At 43.1% G+C, this 23,587-nt stretch overlaps 1 protein-coding gene across 1 annotated transcript in view; it reads right to left on the reverse strand.

Moving 5' to 3' along the window:
• Positions 1-23,587, reverse strand: part of IGHMBP2 (immunoglobulin mu DNA binding protein 2) — a 352,665-nt gene that overhangs the window by 268,640 nt on the left and 60,438 nt on the right. The window contains exons 4-5 of the mRNA XM_085644756.1: positions 16,557-16,654; positions 11,347-11,510 (exon numbers count right to left, since the gene is read on the reverse strand). Of these exons, the coding sequence (XP_085500882.1) occupies positions 11,347-11,510; positions 16,557-16,654 (262 nt within the window). The remainder of the gene's footprint in view (positions 1-11,346; positions 11,511-16,556; positions 16,655-23,587) is intronic.

A 23,587-nucleotide genomic window follows, 5' to 3' on the forward strand; every position in this document is an offset into this window, starting at 1 on the left:
GTGAGCCCGTGGTATTTCGTTTTTCAATTCAACTACCTGTTCCCATAACATTTTATGTTTATTTGTGCCACCTTTTGCATCTTTGAACCCGTTTTGTTCCCAATGATGTAAATATTCATTGTATGATTGCACACAGTAAAAAGAATCACATGCTATCAGTGTGGGGAATTCATGATCCGTATTCACCAGTGTCAGTATCAATGCTTTTAGCCCTGCCAACTGTGCCGTGCAGTCTCCTAGAGATTGTGTTTTCGTGCAACTTGGATGGAACTAGCCATCACGCATACGACCTTTAACAACTGCGCCTGCCGCACTGTATTGCGGCATACTCCCTATGGCTGGCTGAGTAGATCCATCAGTGTAAATTATATATTTATACTGATCTAGAGGAAGTATTTCATTTGGTAGAGGTTATACTTGTTCGTATTGCAGGAATGCTTGTGTTTTTAGACTTGGATCAAATCTGTATTCAACATCCGTTGTAGTAAGAGAATTAGCCCATTGTATCCATCTCGGATGTAAGGCTTTTGCATTTGGAATGCTAGCTTTTGTAACAGCTTCTAAAGTTGGTACCGGGGTTACGACAATTATGCGTTTTCCCTGAGCCAGTGCTCTTTCTCTTGCTACAGCGGTCTGAACTGCTGTCAGTATTTTCTCTAATGAAGTGAAACGCATTTCTGCGTTTGTGTATAGGTGTGATTTGTAAGAGCATGGTACAGTTTCGCCTTCATTGAAGGTTAAGTAGGTGTACCCGCATTGACCCACTATTACACAGATCACTAAGTTGCGTACGTTTACTCGCGTCTGTAAGTGTTTTGATGCTATCATGTCTTCTTGTAGTGAACGTAGGCTGTTTGTCTGTTCCTGTGTCCATTGTCTAACTGAAAAGTCAGGTTTTAATAAGTCGTAGAAAGGTTTTACTCTTTCTGCGTAATCCAAAATGTATGTTTTGCCGAAATTTAGGAATCCCAATATTGATTGTAGATTTTTGTATGATTTTGGAGGTTGCAGCGCACACTTTTCTAAATAATTAGCTGCCAGTCTTTTCCCTTCACTTGACAGCTCATGGTGGGCGATTTTTGATTGTTTTAAATTAAATTAAATTTGGGATTGAGAACTGTTTTCTTTAAAGTTTTGTTGTTTTTTATTATCCCACTTCTTTTTAGAAGAAGCAGGTGTCTGCTTAGAAGTGTCCTTTTCAGGACTGCCCATCAGTGCAGGTTTTAAAGCTTTACCACCCAAACTGTCGCTGCCTAATCCTGCATATGTAGTTTCAATTATTTTGGGCAGTTCGTGTTGTTGATGTAACGGACTGAACGCCCTTAGGCGTTGGCGGATTGCCACTGAAGCTGCTTCCCCTTTAATATTAGCTAGTATTATGGCTCATACCTGGTCATAATTACTTAGTAACTTCATTCCTAAGTTCAGAGCAGGCTCTCAGGGGTGTGGAATTTATTAAAATATCTACTTGTCCATGGGGCAGGTTACTTCATAAATCTACTTGTCCTGTAACAAAATCCACTTGTCCCTTTTGTGCCATGTAATGCGGTGACACATTATGGCAGTAATACCCTTATATAAGAGCTCCGAAATAGCCTCTCTGAATATGCCAGGGCTCCTTCCATAGCAGGGTATGAATACTAGCAATTCCCTTTTGTTGCCACGTTTACGCAGATCTACATACTGGCGCTGAAGTTAAGCAACAGATTCAGGGTTGGAATGCCCTTTTGAGTCTGTGCAAACCCACTAACTTGCATGTTTTAAGGGTTTTCAACAACTCTTCTCTAATCTTTTCCCATACTGAGAAAGGTTGGATATTTACTCCTGACAATGGCAGACATAAAACTTCTTCCTGGGTTGGGAAAAAGTGGTTGGAGGGGGCAATAAACTTGCAAACGCTCGGATTTTCGCATGAGCAAATCTACACATGCACATTTGCTCATGCTAAAATGCAGTTCACAAATATTTTCTAGGAGTACTATTTCTTGGTCTACTTTTGTTAAGTCTTGTGAATTCAGGAAAGTCGTATATCTACACTTAATGCAAGGACAGAAGTGCACTTTTGAGTCTTTAATTAATAATTGGCCCCTAATTGGGTCTGGCTTTAACCATGACATGTTGTGTTTATTAAAATGTCTCTCTCTGTCAGTTGGCTAGCTTCACTGTGAATGACAGCATTCTGTTCTTTCACAAGGAGCAAAATTGACACACAGTCGTTTTGTTCAGTGCCAGGAACAACTGTGGCAGTGTGTGCTTTTTGAGACCGAAACAATTTTTGCTTTTGCCAATGTTTGTTAGAATGATGAGGGCCCAGCAGCACCCACACCAATAAGGTTTTACAAAAAACATGCCAAAACAAGTCACGCATTGATAAAACCAAAAGACTAACCAACAATTTCGGACCAATTGGCTTTGCCAGTGCTTGTTTATTTTTGTTTCCCATAATCTTATTAAAACTGGTTACAGTGATTTTCCATTATGAATATTTTTGGGAAATACTAGCATGCATCAACACATTTTACTAAATGATGCTGCAGAAAAACGCTACCTAAAATGTTACGGCAGTTTAGCTAAATGTTTTTGCTTTTTTTGTGAACATTTTATCTTGACCGCTAAGAATATTCAATCTTGCTTTCAAGTGTCTCCATATATTTGCATCTAATCAGAGAGCATTCTGGGAGCATTATGCATAGCCTCATAGTGCTAAAAAATGAAAGCGTGTGCACCCATTTTTATACTTTAACCACTGTCAGTAGTAGTCTGAGCTTACAACATGTACTTAGATAGCTCACCCTAATAATAAAGGTTTTGCATTTATGAACCATAAATACAAGTTTGAACAGCGTTAAAACATGGAAACAAATATTACCTTAACTGCAGGCAATGCTTTCCCTGATCCATCATGTGGGACTATAAACTGGCAGTCAAAGGGTTTGTGATGTAGGGGGTTGGACCTACTTGTCCCAAGGACAAAATACACATGGAAACTTGTTGCCCTTGACCCCAAACAATATGTCCCGGGCGTCGGGCTATAGGAATTCCACATCCCTGGGCTCTGTATTTGTCTTAAGACATCCGTTATCACCGCTAATGAAGGAATACCATGAGTCCTGGTATAAATGGCAGCAAAGACTGTACCCCAAGTGGTACAATCCTCTATTTGTGGTGTTATCCCCATGGCCAAGCGGATTATTAGCATTCTGTGTTTTTCAAATGGGGTAGTATTCAGGAATACTGCCTCCAACTGTGTTATTTTCTGAGCTACCCAGAATGGCATTTGTTCGTGTTTCGTGGGCATTTTGCCCATTACTGCAAGTCGTGTGATTTTAGTTGCTTTACCCTGATATTGAGTACCATTTGTTGCAACTGTTGCTGGTTGGACTGTAAATGTCCTCATGAGGTATTGCGTCAGGTTTCTGTACATTTTAATTAAATCTTTGTGTTGTAGGAGTAAGTCTCCGTGTGGCTTTGTTTCAATGTGTAGGCTGCTAATATCAGCCATGTTGCCCCCTCTCCTCCGAGTGGGCCTAATCTTCCTCTTCCTCTTATGTGGGGTATGGAGCCTTTAAACTAGTATAAGTGTTCCTGGTACATGAATGGAATCTCTATGTCCTCGAACAGGCCATATTCCAATGGTGCATCTCCATCTGTGTATGAGTGAAATGTCTGTGTTCTTGCATCTGCTGTCGGGAATGTAACCCACAAATAAAATACCTCTGCTTTGTTTGATTTGTGTGCCTCAATCACGAAAGCTACTAAGCCCCCCCTAGCTTGTAAACCATTCTCTAATAGCTTCTGGGTGTTCATATGTCTGAATTTAGGTGCGTTTGTATATTCTTCTCCTCCTGAGAGGTGCAGATCCACTACTGGGTTATCTCTTGTCTAAGTCATTTTTGTAACGAAGAAGTATGTTCAAGGAAACTAAGATAAGGTTTTATTACACAATTTTAGGAACACTGTGTCCTTCAAACTTGATTAAGCAAGAGCTATTAAATAGGATATTTCGCCTACTCAGCTGTGGCGGAGTTTGTGCCCAGCAACTAATGACGTCTCTGGCGTTTTGTGAGTAGGGGTCTCTGAGAATTAGCACGACTGAACTACTCAGATTCTACTGTTAAATAAGCACCCAACCAACGTTGGCGGCGCCATGTCCTGTATTTCCGATATATTCCTATACAGAAACTGCGCGTTCGAATAACAAACTGTGGGTTTGGTGGCAGACTGGTTCCGAGCACCCTCACCGAGAATGTTAGCCTGTTTGCATGAGCTAGCTCACAGTGACACTAGAATCGCCTCTTATCGGAGAGAGAATAGTTTCTGGCAACCTTAAAACATGACAACCCTGATCCCTCAGAATAGTGGAAACAATGTACTACATTTCGCTCAGTCACTAGTGCCTACTTATTCGGTCTCAGAGAGTTACACAGAAGAAACAGTTGGGCATGTTACAATAAGAATTTATTGCACAGTTGTTCTTCTAGTGTAAAATAGATGTGCTGCAACAACCGTTAGACAGTAGCAGATATATATGATCAGCAGTACAGTGACCATAAAAGGATAGTACAGCGCTACCATCTTGCACTAATCATGAATACACACATGAATATAAAAGGCATGATAAAAAGAAAGTGCGCGTACTCCTACTATGCCTGTCTAGATGTACCTAAGTATACCTAGCATGTGAGTAGGTGTGAAGCCAAAAATCCCTCTAGGATTTAGTCTAACCCCATTACCTGAAGTGAGAGAAAGTGGGACCCCGTCCTGGTCTCGAGTTGGACACTCTGCAAGGGATGTGTCAGACCACGGTCAGCTGGAGCGTCTGCTTGCAGGAGCCTCAGCGTCTCAGGTCAGTGTGTTGGCCTGGAAGTCTCGGTTCCCTCTGGCTAACACTAGCAAGATGTGATGTTTTTATATTGAAAGTATCTAGGCCTCCTTTGTCCCTTGTTTCTTGTATTAGCCATTGTTGGATTTGAGGATGACGTATGGGATGAACCTTGTGTGTAGATATTATGCAGGTGATGTAGCCCTGCCAGGTTTCCAAGAACCGTAATGAATATTCATTCATACTGTGTAAGTCTATTGATAAAGTTATAGAACGCTATTGTTCAGGGAAAACCCTCCTTTTGTGCCCAGGACTCGAACTAGGTAAAGGTTCAATCCTAAAAGGCTCATTACTGTGTAGTGTAGGGGAGGGGAGGGAAGGGGAGGTAATGTAGGTGAAGGTGTATACTACCCGGGCCTATATTAGGGTACCAATATGGAACATAGCAATGTTTGTTGTGCGAAATGATTTAATTTATGCCATTACTCCACTTCACATAAATATGTGCTGTACGCAGTAAAAGTTGACAGCAAATGAAGCACTTCACTGCAAATTGCTGTAAAAATGGACCGTACAGGAACAACAGAACGCGCGTGGCTGTTTTTCACAGTGCCCGTGTGCATCCTAGCACCAAAAATTGACGCGAGAATGCATTTTGCATTAAAGTATAGCTTGAATTGACAGCTTTGCATTTCGCATGATTATGCATAATTTCAAGTAATGTTACTATAACTGCGCTGTTGAAAATGGCCATATTTTTTCCTGGACTGTTTTGCTAGCTGTAGAACTCTAGTGTTCACTTTACCCGTACTAACCAGTTGTAAAGTGCCTGTGCTCACCCTTTCAACATGACGACATTGGGATACCCTTGATTGGCTCATTCAACTTAACTATTAGTCCTTAGTATATGGTACCACAGTATACCCCGGGCCTTTAAGTTAGAAAGTCACCAGTGCAGTGCAGAACCGCTTGCGCAACCACAATACTGGCAGTGTAAATATGACTGCAGGCCTACCTTGTTGTGCAGGTCTAAACTGCAAATTCGACCTGTCAAAATAAACCTTTTGACAGGTCTAAACCCTTCTCTTAAATAATATTACACCACCACTATGTAGGTCTTAACACTCTTTTAGGCAGGGTGCATGGTTTGTAAGAGTAGGACATTTAAAAGTTGAATGTTAAACATGTGCTTACACTGAAATGGCCGAAAAGGCTGTGTTGATAGCAGCAAGATTAGCTGTTCCATAGGAAACATTGGGATACAATATTAAACTAAACATTGCTATCTTCGATTAGGAAGCAGTTATAGAGTTAATTCTTGGATTTTTTATATATTTATTACAAACCCAATTCACTGGTAAAGTAATATTTGTAGTAAATATTCTAGAACATGTGCTTTTAAAACGTTTCTAGATACCTGTATGAAGCCTCTAGAAGCCCATTTGCATGAGCTTTCAACTGTCACTCAGGAGCTGAATAGCCCCCTTAATGAGGTGTGAACATGCTCCCTAAGCTGAGATAAAGGCCTTGGATGTGGGAACAGGAAGATGTGGCTAACATCTGGGCCTGCCCCCCTCAGGCACCAGGCCCAGTGGGAGAGGAGCTTTCCCCAGAAACGGTTTTGAGTGACCACAGAGGAGAGGTTACTCATTTCCCTGGCCACACCTCTAGGGTAGGTACAGGAGATCTGCACAAAGGAAGAAAGCAGAGGCGGTGCGTCCATTAGGGCGCTGGGGTGTTGCCCCCCCCTCCCGCAGCTCCCTTGGCGTCTCTGAACTTAAGTAAACTCTGAGTTTACTTAAGTTCAAAGACGCCAAGGGAGAACTGACAATCATGTCAGCATGACGTCGGACCGCCCACCCCCTTCAGAGTCTGAAGGGGGTGGACGGTCCGGCGTCATGTTGACTGACATGCATTGTCAGACCAGGGGCAGCAGGCAGCAGCACATGTGCGCATGAGTGGGGAAGGTCGGTGAATTTTTCAGCCGTGCCTAATCATGCGCACTTGTGTCTGCTCTGGTTAGCGCATGCCCATTAGGAGAGCGAGGGTTGAGCAAAGGCTCAAACCTCGGTCCCCTGATGGACAGGCGGGCAGAGAGTAACCGTGCCCGGAGTCAATCCTGGCGCTGCTCCAGCGCCAGTATTGGCTGAGGAGGGCGGGGATGCCACTCCAGTGAAGGCGCCAAGGGCCCAGAAGATGCGGTGCGGTGCGGACCGGCGGTCAGGTAAGTTTTCCTTCTTTTTATTTTATTTATTTTTTATTCATTCCCCGGCCCCCACCCCCGCGCGACCCTCCCCACCCCACGAATTTTGCGATGCAAGCCGCGATTGTGTGCGTGGGTGTGCCTCCCAACGTTTTATTGCTGATGGCAAAGAGGGTCAAACGAAAGCTTCCAATATTCCAGCATTGCACATTTTTTTTATATCTTTAAAACTTTGATTTATAGACAGTATCAAAAGCTGGATTATGTACTGAACACAATCCTTTATAAAACAGGTGTTGTAATATCCGGTAACTTCTGACAAAATTCGTAACTGTCCAGAGACTCGTATATTTTAGCGAGAACATTGACATAGAAAGTAACTAATTTCGACCCAAAGGCATTAATAGCTCTGTACTGCCACCTTGTGGATTTTGAATAAATCATTTCACTGTGCGTGCAAAACTTATGTGCTGATTCGTTAAATGCAGGGCGAAATTCCATTGCTCTGCCTTAGTCACGTATGACACACACCCACTTGGGAATAACTCCTCTAATCGCTTGCATTGTCCCAGCCTCCCAGACAACATTGCCTTTCCGCTTCACTCCCATAACAAGGTCTTCATTGCCCATCCCACATCTCCAATCAATGTACGGCCGCTGAAAATAAGTCTCCCTAAGACTCAGCCCTACCAGTCACTTTCATGGGTGTTTTAAAACACCATATAATCACCTCCATGACCGTTTTGTTAACAGGATGCCCTGTCCTTTATTGAGAACACTTCATGCGAAATGAAAAATAGCCCATATGTTCAGATTTGTGTGCAGGGAATCTTCATATCGCCGATGTAAATTTAAAGCTATGAGCCCAGTAGTAAATATTTTGAGTTTTGCGCTTTATGATGTCACATGGAACCTCTTTGTGGAAAGCACCCCCTTTATTGGAACTCACATTGAAGATACTTGTGAGGATGCGTTGCACTGACGTGATGACATTTTATTCTCATTATGTGTGCATTGAGAAGCACTTGGAGGCACTATGTAGTCGTTATATTTGTTATTTCAAGTTTTCAAAGTGTGTCTGTTTTATCCACGAATCAAATAATAAGTGGTCTGCTTCACTGCAATTTGAATATTTGGATTAAACTTTTCATGGTAGAGCAGATATGCTAACACAAAGCATATCCTAGCCAAGCAATTAGTGGTCTTAAGCATCACAAAAAGGGACGCAACATTAAAACAGCTGAAGCCGTGCCGCATGGTTTCTCTCACGAGTGGATTATTTGATTCACAAGCAAATAATACAAACATTGGGAATATTAACCTAAAAAACATAAATCAATTTTGAATCTGAATCCTTCTCTTGCTTTCCACGTTTGTGACATCAATTTGAGTTAGAGGCTTAAACCAAAATCCATTGTCCCCTAGAACATTTTTTTATAGTTTTCTTTTCTTGTTATTGTCAAGTAACTTTATATGACACGTTTTTGCATGGTGCACCTTTTACCTTTAGTATGGCCTTATTACACCTCTTGGGTCGATAAACTTCATGCCCCGGTTTCAAGGAGTTCATCACAGAGGAGTCTGGTGTTGTTTATAGTGTGTTGTTTGCTCGCATTACTTAGAGGCAAGCGGTGCTGTAAATGTCACTGCTTACTTTGCATAAATGTCAGCGCTTGAACTGTATTCCAGAAGCGCCATCGGCCTGCCACCCCCATCCTCCCATCCAAAGTATCAGGTGTGGAGATTGGTAAATCTGCAGAGTCGGCCGCGGCGCGTGAGAGGTGATCTCCCTTGTCTTTTTCATCTTAAGCTCTGTTTTTTCCCTCTGATGTAGTCAAAGATAAATCAGCTCGCTGGGCCACCGACTAATAGACTTGATTAGTCAGACACCAGGAAAGCAGCTTTTATTGTCTCGCTGCAGTGTGTATTGGCTTTTTGATTAGCCTTGAAAGACTCCCATGCGACGCTTGACTGTATAAGCTCAGAGATGCTTTTAATAGCTTCCAGCCTCCATCCTGCGGCTGCGTGTTTACAGCCACTTGTTGGTAAGGCAGGCGCAGATGGCAGTCTGTGTGCAAATTCAATGAGATGAAATGAATGCGATCTCACCGCATTGGTTGTAACAGCCGTCCATCCCCATGTCTATTATTGAACGTTGATCTTTGCACACAGCAAACATCTCATTTCTCCAAAAATGTAAAGTAGACATTTTATAAAGGTGCAGTTTTTGAGTTGATGAACCCAGAGTCAGGAGAGGCAGAATGGACAATCGTACACCGATGGGAGGACGTGTTTTATGTTTTTTTGGGTTTTTTTGCAACGGCTGGGTGTTTTCTCCACTTGTCTAATTAGTTTTTAATTTCAGACAGCTCTGTGATGTTAGCTCAGGATGGCCCACTTCACATTGTGATTTTACACGACACTTTGTGGGCTTGGATGTTAATTCGCACTATGTTGGGAGTGCATTTTCTGGGGTTCATGCCACACCACCCTCCTACAAACCATCTCTTTAATAAACATAGATCTGTGGACATTGACTTTATTTACTAAGATTAGTTGTGACATTATATGTTTCCCCTCTCACCTTCTGAGATTGCCTTTGTCCCTTTGAAGGGCCAAGAGTTAGTTTGTTATCCAATGACATCCTTGGCGAATAACAGCATCCACCAGGGATTCTGGTCAGTGACCGCTTGGGGCCCAGGACTCAGGAAAAATGCCTATCTACTGTCTCCCTACAGCTCCCCCATCTCTTTCTATCCTTATTATGCCCTTATCTGCAAGCAAATTTCTTCACGGGGGAAGAACCCCCCCAAACCCTCCTAATTGCTGTCGGGCGCGCTCGCTGCGCTCGCTCGCATACGTTGATTCGTTCTGCATACGCCTCACCAGTTTCAAATTCCACCAGCCGCCACTGGAAGAAAGGCTGTGCCATGTTGATTTTGGGAAAAGAGGGGCACTCTTCAATTGTTTGTAGTTGCACTCACACGGAGCGCTGAAAAAGTGGGTATGGGTCACCCCAAGGGTCATAAGGCTGACCTCCAATTTGGGATACAGGGACACAACAAGCTTCAAGAGGCCTTTTTCTTACATTCCAAGCAGACAAGTTCCAATTGGATCTGCCCTGGATCCTGCTGCTGGCCTCTGCGGGTGTGAGTCTTAAACCCCAAGTGCTGTCCTGAAGGTCTTGGACCCTTTGCTTATATCAAAGTGTACTCCTCTTAATAAATTCTAAAACCTGGGACTTGCCCACTTTTTGCTCTGAGAACTGGTGGGGGACTGGGACCAACTTGCTATGCCGAACCAACAAAGGTACATAGATGCTGGGCCAAAGATTCATGCTTTTCATTCCGTTCTTCTCCGCAGTAGCAAATCAGATTCAGCGGTACCTCGCGAAGAGTGTATCCAGGCCCATGGCGTCCTCTTTGGTTACATCCTGCAGCCTTGTCCTGCTGGAAGAATCCAAGCTCCAAAAGAAAAGAGAAAGGTAGAAATATTTGCTAAAAAGTATGTAATGTGAGAATTATTCAGCCGATGAGAGACCATCTTTGGGCATGAAATTCAAATTTCTTCTGCTCATAGCTTTCACACCAAACGTCAACAGTTTTATAGAGACTTCATCAAGCAGATATCCACAAAAGTGGAGTGCTCTTCTGACACAGCCTGCTGCTTTGCCATGTGGAGGATTTCTGACTTCCATTCCAGAGACTAAGTACGTATGTAAGACTTTCTACTGGGACAAACCTGGTCCCTGTGTCCGACCCGCACATGATCACAGTCGGCCTTAAACCTTAGTCCCTGTCAAGCGCAACCAGATGACCGCAGTTACTGGTTAACTCTTTTTGGCACTATTTTGAACCATAACATTTCAAAATTCATAACTCCAGTTCTACCGATTGGGTTGTTTTATTTTGGTGTCATTTTATTTATTAAATATACTTTTTTTTTTTTTTTTATTGGCTTGGGGTTTTTCTTGTATTGTGTTCCGACTTTACTACTGTTGGAGTACTGCATAAATATTTACACATTGCCTCCAAGTTAAGCCTGTCTGTTCTGTGCCATAGATACCAGAGGATTGAGCTCAGATTCATTTTGTAAACTTTAAGAGGTTCACTATAAGTGGGTACTCAACCCCTCAATTAATACACCAATTTCTTACTATGCGAAAGCAAATTATGTGAATTTCGCACACCCTTTATAACCACTAACAATCCTAAATGTAACGGGAGAGGAGCACTAAAGGCAGTAGGAGGTACAGATAACAAATAAAAGCATAACTCAAAGATGAAACGATAAACAAATAGAATTCCTGCATGCTCCTCACCTTCAACCCTTGTTTCACAGCTTGAATAATGATTTCCACCACTGTTGTCGTTTTACCAGTGCCAGGAGGTCCATGGACTATAGCGAGCTCTCGCTGGCAAAGAGAAAATGAAACCGCCTCCTTCTGAGAGTCATCCAGTGATTTATTATGGAACTCCAAAGGTCCTGAGAACAGATCATAAATAGATTGAGCATGAAAGCGAATGAGTCAGAAATTCAACAGTGCAAATAAAAAACTAAAATAGTCACTAGGGGCCAGGGCCAGCTCTAGGGTGGTGCGACCGGTGCCACAGCACCTGGTGCTGACTTCGCATGGGGGCGCCTGTTTGCTAGTTTATATTGTGCTTAAAGGCACCCGCTGCTGCGTTCCTGGCCTCCAGCAATTTTTGAGCAACAATTAATGTGTCAAGAGAAGTCCGGTGATTAATGTTCTTCCAGGCAAGATCAGAGTTTTGTCTAGCAGAAGTTTTGACTCGTGGAAGTTTTGATTCATGGTAAGGTAGTGCAGAGGGTTAATATGCCTGCTGCAAAGAACATGTAACATGCAGATCACAAAGTGAATGTAATGTAAACAAGTCAGTGGGTTACTGCTTTTGTCAGAGACTTCCTTTTGTTACTTGCAGTTTACAGTGAGCTATTAACTGTAAAAGAACTGCGTGCAGACTTCAAGTTATAGATTATAGCGTATTTATTTTTTCCCCAGACTTTAATTATTCTAATGTTGCATAAAGGGTTCATTTGGGTACAAGTCAGTCCAATCCATTGTGTTACATTTTAAATTCAGAGTTTGTGCTTCTCCAGACCAAGTACTCTTCAACTATACTGCCTACCTGTATGGATGACATGTGAATCCACCCCTTGTTGTCCTCTGTAACATTTCATATACACTGATTTACACACCTACTATTGATAGTCTCTGTGTAATGTGTGTGTTGTGTAAAGTGCTCGGACACCCTTCACTTTTATGAGTGACGCTATAAAATTAATTAAATGCATCTGAGAGAGAGTGGTTATGGAGACTGTTAGAGGGCGGTGGGGAAGGAATCCGTGGTGGAGGTGATCATTGGGTGGGGGGCGCAAAAAACACATTGTCGCACTGGGCACCACCAGTTCTAAAGCTGGCCCTGCTAGGGGCTTATGGATAGCAGTAAAAACCAGGCCCCTCGGCTATGTTACTGATGGCATTAGCAGGCCTGTGCCTTTCCTGGGGTAACATGCCTGGTGTCAGCCCCATCAGAAGTCAGGAAAGGGTTATGAGCGGACGCTTACTGGTCTTGCTCCACTAGGTCTCTTTAGTTAGCATAGTGCATAGTCTGAGACATGCAAAGTTAGTGTGCTGTGGATCGTGCCAGTGTGATGGCTGCAACACAGAAGTACACCCCTCACACAAACATGATCCAGTAGCAGTTGACAGAATCACTTTGCACAGCAAAGCACAGTCCAAGAAAATTAAACCAAACTAATGATCTTCCAGCAAGGTTCGTTGCCTTGACAGTGCAACTGTCTGCAAGACGTATTATTACCAATACTTTAAAATAAACTTACAATGGGCTTTGCCTCCACACAGAGGATTACTATTTCACTTCGCGCTATGGGCCATTTAGTTTATCCTTCCAGGAAGTGCTTCCACTGGAATGCATGATGGATTATTTTACAACTGAAAAGTTAACTCAAATATTAAATTGCTTGTCACATTCAGTTCTTTACCTTCTATAAGCATTGAATGCAGAGAGCAATACTTTTCTACAACGCTGGCTAGGGAAGGCCTAATGTGATAAACTGTATTTGTCCTAAAACTATATTTAAACTGCATTTGTGAGAATTTGTGTTTTTTTGTGGTGGCATATTAAAGCAAGGACTATTGCCTTTGTTAATGCTTGTTATGTCTGTAGCTGGAAGATGCTAAGAAGATCTCCTACTGTACTTCTGGGGATTAACCTGAGCATCATGTTACATCAACCATCACGGTTCTGCACGTGTGAAAAATGTTAGCATTGTATATTTAAAGCATGTGCCTACAATTCATGAGTGGTCTCATTCATGCTGTGGTACAGGACTCAGACTATACCTCACTGATGAGTCATAAATTAGATAAAACCATTCTGGGAGTAATGAGTGGTCCTGTTCGGAGGGGACTGTGCCTATTTCAGTAGAACCAGGTCTGATTTCCACATGGGCAGTCTCTGTCTGAAGTAGTACAGGGAGTAACAAACAATGGCCTGGAGGGCATCCTCAAGCAATTGCCAGTCATCCAGCTTTTTGCAACCATTCAAGTGACAGTGTGCATGGGACCCACGTCTGGGCAGACCCGTCCCACTTAGGGTAACATACCAAAGTATACAAAAAGTGATGGATGAAATACTTCCATGAATCCCTGGGTTTGGCCAGACGTAGGTCCCATTCACACGGTCACTGGAACCAAGCTATTCCTGGCTCATGAGCCCCAACCAAGGTGAAACCAGTCCTGGACTGTTTGTGTTCCAGTTCAAGAAAGACTTGGCTTGGCAGTTCGGGCTGGACTGTTCCCACTGGAGCAGGGTGAAGACTGATTTGCATGTAGCGGGGTTCAAACTGAGGTGGCATGGTGAGCAAAATTACGATGGACTGGGATGTGGCCTTCAGTAACTGCCAGTGACTGAGACTGAGGCCAACTCCTTAAGCTCTGCTTCAACTACATTCATACTTTTAGCTACTACTGCTCACTTTAAGTGACTCAAACCCAGGATGTTAGAATAATTAAAGTTTCACCAAATAATCTCCTTGTTAGATGACTGTTGACCAGCCACGGGCCTTGAAGGTAAGAGAGGTAGGGCCGGGCTGGGGGCGAGGGTGATTTGACAGATGACCATGAGGGAAAATTAAATAAATAAAGTTTTCCCTCGTCGTCTTTTACGAAATCCCCCCCCACCCAACTCCACCGCTCTTTACTGCATGGGCCGTGGCTGCCGTTGGCAGAACCATCGAAACCTAATTGTTGGCAGGCTCAAGTGCTAATTTTCACCTTGCATCCCCAATCATTTCCTCTTTGTTGTGGTTAGGTGACAGACTCTCTTCTCTGTTTGTGATATGATTCTTGTGAATCCTCTTGATTTTTGGTAAATTGATTGATCCACAGCAATTTATTCTTTAGCTTATCATTGCCCAACAAAAAAATTTCAACTTACATTAAAGGACACGAGTAGAAAGTCAATGTGGTGCAAATGTTTGATTTCCTGGTGTCAAAACCCAGTGCTGATTTTTTGAAACTCAAATTATGACCAGATTGCAGAAACAGATTAAACTGGCTCGATCAACGTAGGGCTGCAGCTTTCAGTTACGCAGTTTACAGTGCGTGCAGACACTTTGATCACATATACAGCTGTTTATAAATACTTCAAATTAAGCAACGCCAGGAAAAGTGCCATGGACATGACAATGAGGATCATGCCCTCTGAATTATTTACTAGTGAGTGGTCCACGTACTTCAAGCATGCATATCAACATTGCTTTATTTAGCACCACGTACCTGGACATCGCCATCCATTAGGTATTCATATTCAGTTGTTGCCTCGCTTTTGACTCAGCACTTAACTTAGGGCATCATGTTCTCTGGCTAGTGTGCATCAAATTTCTCCAGACTCAAAAAGCCTCTTGATTACTCACCAGTGCACCACACTTCTAGATGCATTCACTTCTCCCGTACAATAAACATCACATTATACAACTAACCTGACTGGTGGATGTGCATCGTCTACATTATTTCCAGTGTGATATAACATCTTTGACCTGACTCAGGGTGGCCAGTGACAGCTACACCATGGCTGTTGGCACACTAAATGCTCTTAATGCAAAGGTGAATAAAGTGCAATTTTTACCCTGGCTCATTCTCGTTGATTTAACACCCTGCTGGGTACCCCGGGTATAGCATGTATAAGAAGCCTTCAGCACATCCACATCTATGCTGCACATTTTTCAGCCTTGTCAGACTGAATATGATGTCCCTGGCGAGATGTAATGATTATGATACCAGTATGAAATGTTACATTATTTCAGAAACTATGCGAGAACGCTTTCCTGAAAAATATAAATACTAAAAATCGTCAGTCTAACTCAATAGCAAATGGCTACCTTCATTTATGGAGTAGGCTGTTCTTACTTCCATAATAAGAAGATAATTAAACTACAGGAACCAGATATAGACGTGACTGCCCCAAATGCCTACTTTTTGTAAACCTGAAATGGGCAGGTGAAAGGAGCAGCACAAATAGTTCAAGAGCTTGAAGTCACTGGAAAAGGATTTCTCTACATCTATGTGAGAAAAACATAACATTAAATAGGTTTTAACATAATACCAAAAAAATACCTAATCTTTTCAATGCTAATCAATTTTGGGTAATATAGCTGCAGGAGAGGGTATGGCAAAGTGTGTTTCCCTCCTGTGAAAGGCAATAGAATGGGACCAGTTAAAGTATGATTTATGAAAGACTTCGGGTCCGATTAAGTGTTTAGCGGTGACGGAGCGGGACCGCCACCCCGCTCCCACACCGACAAACCTAAGTGCGCACCACCTACCAGATTATGACTTTTACAGTCCCTGGCGCACGGTTCTTTGGCGGTGCCTATGAAATAGACACCCAATGGAAAAGTCATAGGCAGTGCCTGTACGGCATGGACTGGTGCAGTCCATGTCATGCAGGTACTGGGGTGCATCCATACAGGGGGCGCAACACGTGCCCCCCTGCAAGCACCCCATGGCCCTGAGGCAACAGGGCCCCTTTGGTTTCCTCTCTGCCACGGTTTTCATGGAGTATGAGCCACCATGAAAACCTCGGCAGTCCTGCAAAGCATATTGTGGTCAGAGACAGCCACACCACCAGAGATCCCAGGCGGTTACGGCAGTGCAATGGCGGTCTGACTGCCCAAGTTGACATAGGGCGGTCGGATGGCCATTAATTTGGTGCCCCCACCACCACTGCAGTGTAATCAGGCCCACAATTCTTACTAGACCAGCAAAAATCAACTAGCACTAGACTAGCAAAAATTAAAACGAATATAATGGAAGGACATAAATTCAGTTGTAATTTAACTTAATAGAACTAAAGATGAAGCTTGTGCCTTGTTCAGATGAGTCAATTGCTTTTTAATGCCAGCTGCGCTAGAACCAGTCGGGTGGCAGCGGCATTATAACTGCTCTCAGCCAGTCAGTCACGCATTGTAATTAGAAATACTTACTTGCATCAGTTGGGGGGCTAGGTTCCGACTGGTTGAAAAGCACGTCAATCAGATTCGCTGCAGGCCCAGAATGGTATTGGCTTAATAGGTTCAAAGCCCTGCAAAAGACAACATACAGGTTACCAATAACGAGTCCACTGTCTGGCCGGAATGGTTATAAGGTGAGAGAAGGTGAAAAATAAGGAAGACTTGGGATTGCAACTGGACATAGGGGGAGGTTTGGCCCTAGACAGGAATGGAAAAGCCCATCAAGCACGCATGCATTAAAGTTGTAAATTGTAATGGTCAAGGAAAAATGTTCCACAATAACTCACAAAGCAAAGAAAGGTAAACGCTTTCAGAAGGTGGAACGAGCTGTGGTAATTATTTAATTAAAACAAACATTTCTTGTCAAAAAACAGATGCTCAACCACTGTTTGAGGTAACCTACTTTGATAGCTTCCATGATAGCAATCAGTAAGAAATGTGCATGCTTATCACATCAGTAGCAACTACATTTACGACTTTCTTCATGTCTACAACCACAAACTTCAGTGTTGACAGACAATGGGTTACGATCACGGAGGTCTAACACAATTCCACGATAGTTGCACCAATCCTTCAAATTTTTTAATTTTTCTGCGGGCACCCTCTAGCCACGTGAATAGGTTTCTCAAGACTCATACAGTGGTCCAGTTCTTTTTCCATCCCTCTGGTGTGTGGGAGGAGGGGGGTCCTCTTCCAGTGTCTAGCAATGAGGAGCCCCTGCCACAACAAATTCCTTTTTTGTATCTATTGGAGTTTAAATAGACATTGATATGTAAAATCTTGAGGTCTATAGGCAGTCTCCAACCCAACACCTTACTCAAATAAGAAAGTACATAGCCCCCAGAAAGGAACAATTACCCTGCAACTCTAGATTGAGTCGATGAAATACCCAGTGTGTGGTGTACATCTCAGGAATAGCAGAGAGGCAATCTCTCATAGCCTTTCTCAAGTGAGCCAAGTGTGATGCAGATACTTTAATTAGATACATCGAAATTGTGATGCGATGGCCAACTCATAGAGATGCCTAGGCCTCCCTTAATGATAGCTGCTACAATGTGTTCTGCCTGGGCAATCAATTGCTTAGTATCAAGGATAATGAATCAAAATCAATCACATAGATATTATGGAGTAGCGGGATAAGTCAAGACACTCTAAACAAAGGGACATACTTGATATGTTATATTTTATATATCTATTAAATGTCTCATGTTATATATGGCTGTTACACAGTTAAATCACAGGACTAACAAAATGAATGAGGAGACTGATATAACAAAAAGTGTGACAGTATTACATACATATTTACAAGAACTAAACAATACAAAAATCAAGACAGAAAAGGGGTTTTCCCTTAAGCCATTATTATTTAAAATGTATAGAGCACGCGGCTACCTCCAACGGAGGTGTCCCGGCGCTAAGGTAGAAGATTCACACAGAAGGCACAGAAAGACGAGCTAGGTATGGTTAAAAAGCCAGGTTTTTAATTGCTCTCCTAAAGGCCAGTTCTGTCTCAGTAATGCGTAGGTGGAGAGGCATGGCATTCCAGAGCTTTGCAGTTCTGACTGCAAATGCTCTGCCGCCTATCCTGGCCTTACGGAAACAAGAAATAGTGAGCAATTTCATGTGGTTTGATCTCAGGACCCGGTCTTGTTGGTAATTTTGCAATCCGAGTCTCAGGTAGGGCGGGCCCGACCCCTGTTGGCTCTGTAGGGCAGAGTAAGTGCCTTAAATTCAATTCTTTTACTGACAGGTAACCAGTGGAAGCTCCGCAGATGGGGAGAGATGCAACGGCAGAATGGCACATTTCTGATCAATCTGGCTGCATCCTTTTGAACTATTTGCAGTCTACGGACCAGAGACTATTGGAATAGTCCAGTTGAGATGTGATCAAGGCATGGACTACAGTCCTCCTGCAATCCATCGGAAGGAAGTGGAGGAATTTCCTCAAGGCTCGCAACTTTCAGAAGCATGAGGAGGAGACCTGGTGAATCTGTGTCTTATAGGAAAGAACATCATCGAATTTAAACCCAAGATTTCTAGCCGAATCCACCGGAACCGGTGGAGAATTCAGCTCTAATGGCCACCAAAGCTTAGAGGGTGGCAGGACCAGTTGGTTGAAGAATAGCACCTCAGTTTTCTTTGTGTTTAACTTTAAGCAATTTTGAGTTATACAGGCCGAGATGTTATTCAGGCATTGCCTAAAGTTGAAAAAAGCCACCTCCGAGTGTTCTTTGAATGAGAACAACAGCTGTCTGTCATCAGAGTAGGAGATCACTTTCACACCGAGAGTCTCAACCAGGGTCACAAGCGGGGTGAGGTATACATTGAAGAGTAAGGGACCCAGTGCCGATACCTTTGGAACCCCACATACAAGAGGCTTCTGGGAGGAAACATAGGGGTGCAGAAATATTCGTTGGGAGCAGTACTCCAGGAAAGACTGGAGCCAGGACAGATTTGTACCCCGTATTCCCAGATTTTAAGTCTCTCCAGGAGAATCGGATGGGCCACAGTGTCAAATGCTGCGGACAGGTCAAACAGCACTAGCATAGCTACTCTGCCCTTGTCTACAGTTTCACGTACGCTTTCTGCAACTTCCAGGAGTGCAGTCTCAGTGCTATATATCCTGCTCTAAAGCCAGATTGAGAGTCATGGAACCGATTATTTAATTCCAGGAATTCAAAGAGTTGTCTCTGAACTTCCTGCTCAAGAATTTCAGCAGGAGCAGGCAGAAGACAGATGGGTCTAAAGTTTTTATGTTGTGCTTGGTCGGCATCTGTTTTTTTGAGGATTGGCAGTAGGAAGGCTTGTTTCCATATCGCTGGGTAGATACCAGTATTCAGAGAGGAGTTCCATATCTGGTTCAGGGGGGAATTAAGACAGGGGGTCAATAATTTAAAAAACTGAGCCGGGCAGGGATCTCCCAGGGATCCAGATTTACATTTCGGCAATTCCTTGAGAGACAAGTCAAGTGGTAGTGGGTGGAATTCAGACCAAGTGTCATGAAAATCAGGAGTTGGATTTTGTGCAAGCAAAGACATGTTGGAGGGGAAGGTAGCGCAAATTAATTGGATCTTATCATGAAAAAAGTGTGACAGGTCAACACAGAGGGTAGGGTAGGGAGTCCCAGTACTATGAAGAGCCATGGGTTTAGTAAAACATTGGACAATTTTGAATAGTTCTTTAGCTGAATGGTCTGCCAATTTAATTTTGTTAGAAAAATAGTCGCGCATAGTGTTACGCTTAAGTCTATGGAACTTTTTAGAGCCTCTCTATAGGAGCTTTTGGCCATGGGATCGTATGATTGTCTCCAGGAGCGCTCAGGTTTTTTACATAAACATTTCTTTGCCTGTAGTTCCATAGCGAACCAAGGGGCTAAAGGTTTTTTTCAAGAAGATGTCACAGATCTATGAGGGGCCACTCTATCTAAGGTGTCGGTAACCCAGCTATTGAAGCTGGATATATTTGTGTTTGGGTTCCCTGCCAGCTGGAGGGGGCATTTTGAAGCATAGGTATCATAGAATTACTGGTCACCTTCCTCCAGTTTCTCGGGGATATACTTGGAGCTACCGCTAAGGTGTTCAAGTTTGAAACTGAATGGGATTAATAGGTGATCGGTCCAGGTCAGTGGTAACGGAGGCTCTACAACAAGATTAGGGTCATTGGAAAAAATAAGATATAGCATGTGGCCCGCTACATGAGTAGGGGCAGTGGCTCTTTGCGTCAGGTTAAGGCCATTAAGGGTTTCAGCCAGCTGAGAAGCTTTGGTGCATTTTTCACTATCCATATGGACATTAAAGTCACCTAGGACAGTGAAACTAGTGTGCTTCAATGAGAGGTCGGCAACTATGTCGCAGAACTCTAGCAAATGACAGGTTGGAGTGTCGGGGGTCTGTATGTCAGAACCCCAGCCACCGATAGGGAGGGTGAGACTCTGATGCAGAAGGACAGAGCCTCCATGATCCCTATATGTTCTACCCTTCTGCAGGAGATTTCCCATCCCTCAGAATGATAGCCACTCCACCTCCAATCTTGTTGCCTCCCCAATTGGCACAAGTCATCCGGAAACCTGTGGGTACCGCCAGCATCAAATCTGGATTAGAGCTCTCCTAAAGCCATGTTTCAATGAGAAACATTAGGTCCCATGAGTTAGACTCCAGGGCAAGCCAAATGTTCTCTGCATGTTTGGGGAGGGATCTACAGTTAAATCAAGCAGGCCCTGATATGGGTGCCCTTAGTTCGAGGGTGTTTCAAGGGGGGCATTTGTAAGGTTCGACTATCATTCGTCCTCCTTTCACCAACCACTAGCATAAAGGGGCAGGAGTTACAGCAATACTCATGGTTGTCCGTTCCCCGGTCTATCTTGGTCCTACAAGCACAGGCCTTTTTATTCAGCGTTAATAATTGATCTCTAGACCAAGCAATATTGGTCCCAGAGAAAAAACAGGCAGCATGGCTGGCGCTGGCCGCGGTCCGGCCACAGAAGGGCTTGCCCCTGGCGTGCCTTCGGCACGCAAGTGGCGCAGCCGTGCCGCGGCCCTGTTTTTGTAGTCACCCATTACCAGTAAGCTAGAGTGCTGCCCCACCTCCTGCGCTGCTTCCAGTGACTTCCTTATGCGCAAAAGTTAACTCGCTGTATGGCGTCTTCCCCTCCTCCCGATATCTCACAAAATGCAGGTGAGTTTAAGCAAGCTTTATAAAATGATAGTGGTTTGCTTAAAAACAAATTCAGGACAAATTCAAGACACTAACAGTTCAAATTCAATAAAAACAATTCATCAGTTCAGGTATCTAAAACTTCAGTTCAGGTATCTAAAACTTCTAATCGTGATGCTAGAAATTAAAGTGCAGTCGTGCAGAATCGGCATCCTTAAGTTTTTTGTGCCACTGCCCCGTTTTTGTAGTCACCCATTACCAGGAAGCTAGAGCGCTGTCTTGCCTACTGCGCTGCTTCCGGTGACTTCCTAATGCGCAAAAGTGAACTCGCGGTATGGCGGCTTCATCATAAGAAAGTGGTGCCAGATCATAATCCCAAGCGTGACGCACCTGATCAAAGGAGTCTGGGGTATTTATAACTAAGAAGCAGTAAATATATGTTATTTTATGATCCTTCTGTTCAACCCATTGCTTAAAACCCTGTAGCTCAGTAACTTGGCAAAGTTTCCCTCTCGCACACAATGAGGTTACTTACGTTAATCTTTGCTTCCAACCCAAATCCCTGCTTGAATCCCTCAAAATTTGGCATATCATTTGGGTGGCCGGAGGATTGGGGTATTTAATCGTTCCACCATAGAATGAGTGTAGAGTATTTTTATTGTACGGTTAACCTTAACAATCAAGTGTAACCATGATAAATAATCAGAGCAACAATTAAAACCAGAAAAACCCTTTGTAGAAACAGAGTGTACGATATAAAATGACAGAAGCAGAACCGCATTTTCTAAAAAAAGACAAGTACATCATAACAAATATTTTATCACCCAAGAAGAACAGCAATGTGCACAAGGGAATAGCAGGATATCCTGAGAATGCTTCAAATATTATCTATCATCTTGCGTTTGAAGATCGCATTACACAACATCAAACAGAATTAACCTTTGGGTTGAGTCAGTCGCTGTCACAAAGTGTTCTGCGGGCAATGATTTGGGGGCTATAGTCATGCATGCGGAGTCCTAATGCAGAAGGCACATAACATGTCCGCCAGTTATGATATGCATTGTGATGAGCTAAAAACAAAAGTGCAATGTGCGAAAGACAACAAAGGAATGACCCTTGGTTACGGTGCATAGCAGACTGACCGGAGCATTACTACATTTGTTTTAATTACCCAGGAAACAAGCATTGGCATAGCCAATAGGTCTCGCCTTTGGGACCTTATAAGTGTTTAGCCATGCAACACTTGTTGTTGTTGCACAGGGGTGTGGAATTTATTAAAATATCTACTTGTCCATGGGGCAGGTTACTTCATAAATCTACTTGTCCTGTAACAAAATCCACTTGTCCCTTTTGTGCCATGTAATGCGGTGACACATTATGGCAGTAATACCCTTATATAAGAGCTCCGAAATAGCCTCTCTGAATATGCCAGGGCTCCTTCCATAGCAGGGTATGAATACTAGCAATTTCCTTTTGTTGCCACGTTTACGCAGATCTACATACTGGCGCTGAAGTTAAGCAACAGATTCAGGGTTGGAATGCCCTTTTGAGTCTGTGCAAACCCACTAACTTGCATGTTTTAAGGGTTTTCAACAACTCTTCTCTAATCTTTTCCCATACTGAGAAAGGTTGGATATTTACTCCTGACAATGGCAGACATAAAACTTCTTCCTGGGTTGGGAAAAAGTGGTTGGAGGGGGCAATAAACTTGCAAACGCTCGGATTTTCGCATGAGCAAATCTACACATGCACATTTGCTCATGCTAAAATGCAGTTCACAAATATTTTCTAGGAGTACTATTTCTTGGTCTACTTTTGTTAAGTCTTGTGAATTCAGGAAAGTCGTATATCTGCACTTAATGCAAGGACAGAAGTGCACTTTTGAGTCTTTAATTAATAATTGGCCCCTAATTGGGTCTGGCTTTAACCATGACATGTTGTGTTTATTAAAATGTCTCTCTCTGTCAGTTGGCTAGCTTCACTGTTAATGACAGCATTCTGTTCTTTCACAAGGAGCAAAATTGACACACAGTCGTTTTGTTCAGTGCCAGGAACAACTGTGGCAGTGTGTGCTTTTTGAGACCGAAACAATTTTTGCTTTTGCCAATGTTTGTTAGAATGATGAGGGCCCAGCAGCACCCACACCAATAAGGTTTTACAAAAAACATGCCAAAACAAGTCACGCATTGATAAAACCAAAAGACTGACCAACAATTTCGGACCAATTGGCTTTGCCAGTGCTTGTTTATTTTTGTTTCCCATAATCTTATTAAAACTGGTTACAGTGATTTTCCATAATGAATATTTTTGGGAAATACTAGCATGCATCAACACATTTTACTAAATGATGC

This window comes from Triturus cristatus, chromosome 3_1 (genome assembly GCF_964204655.1).
Source record: "Triturus cristatus chromosome 3_1, aTriCri1.1, whole genome shotgun sequence".
NCBI lineage: Eukaryota > Metazoa > Chordata > Amphibia > Caudata > Salamandridae > Triturus > Triturus cristatus.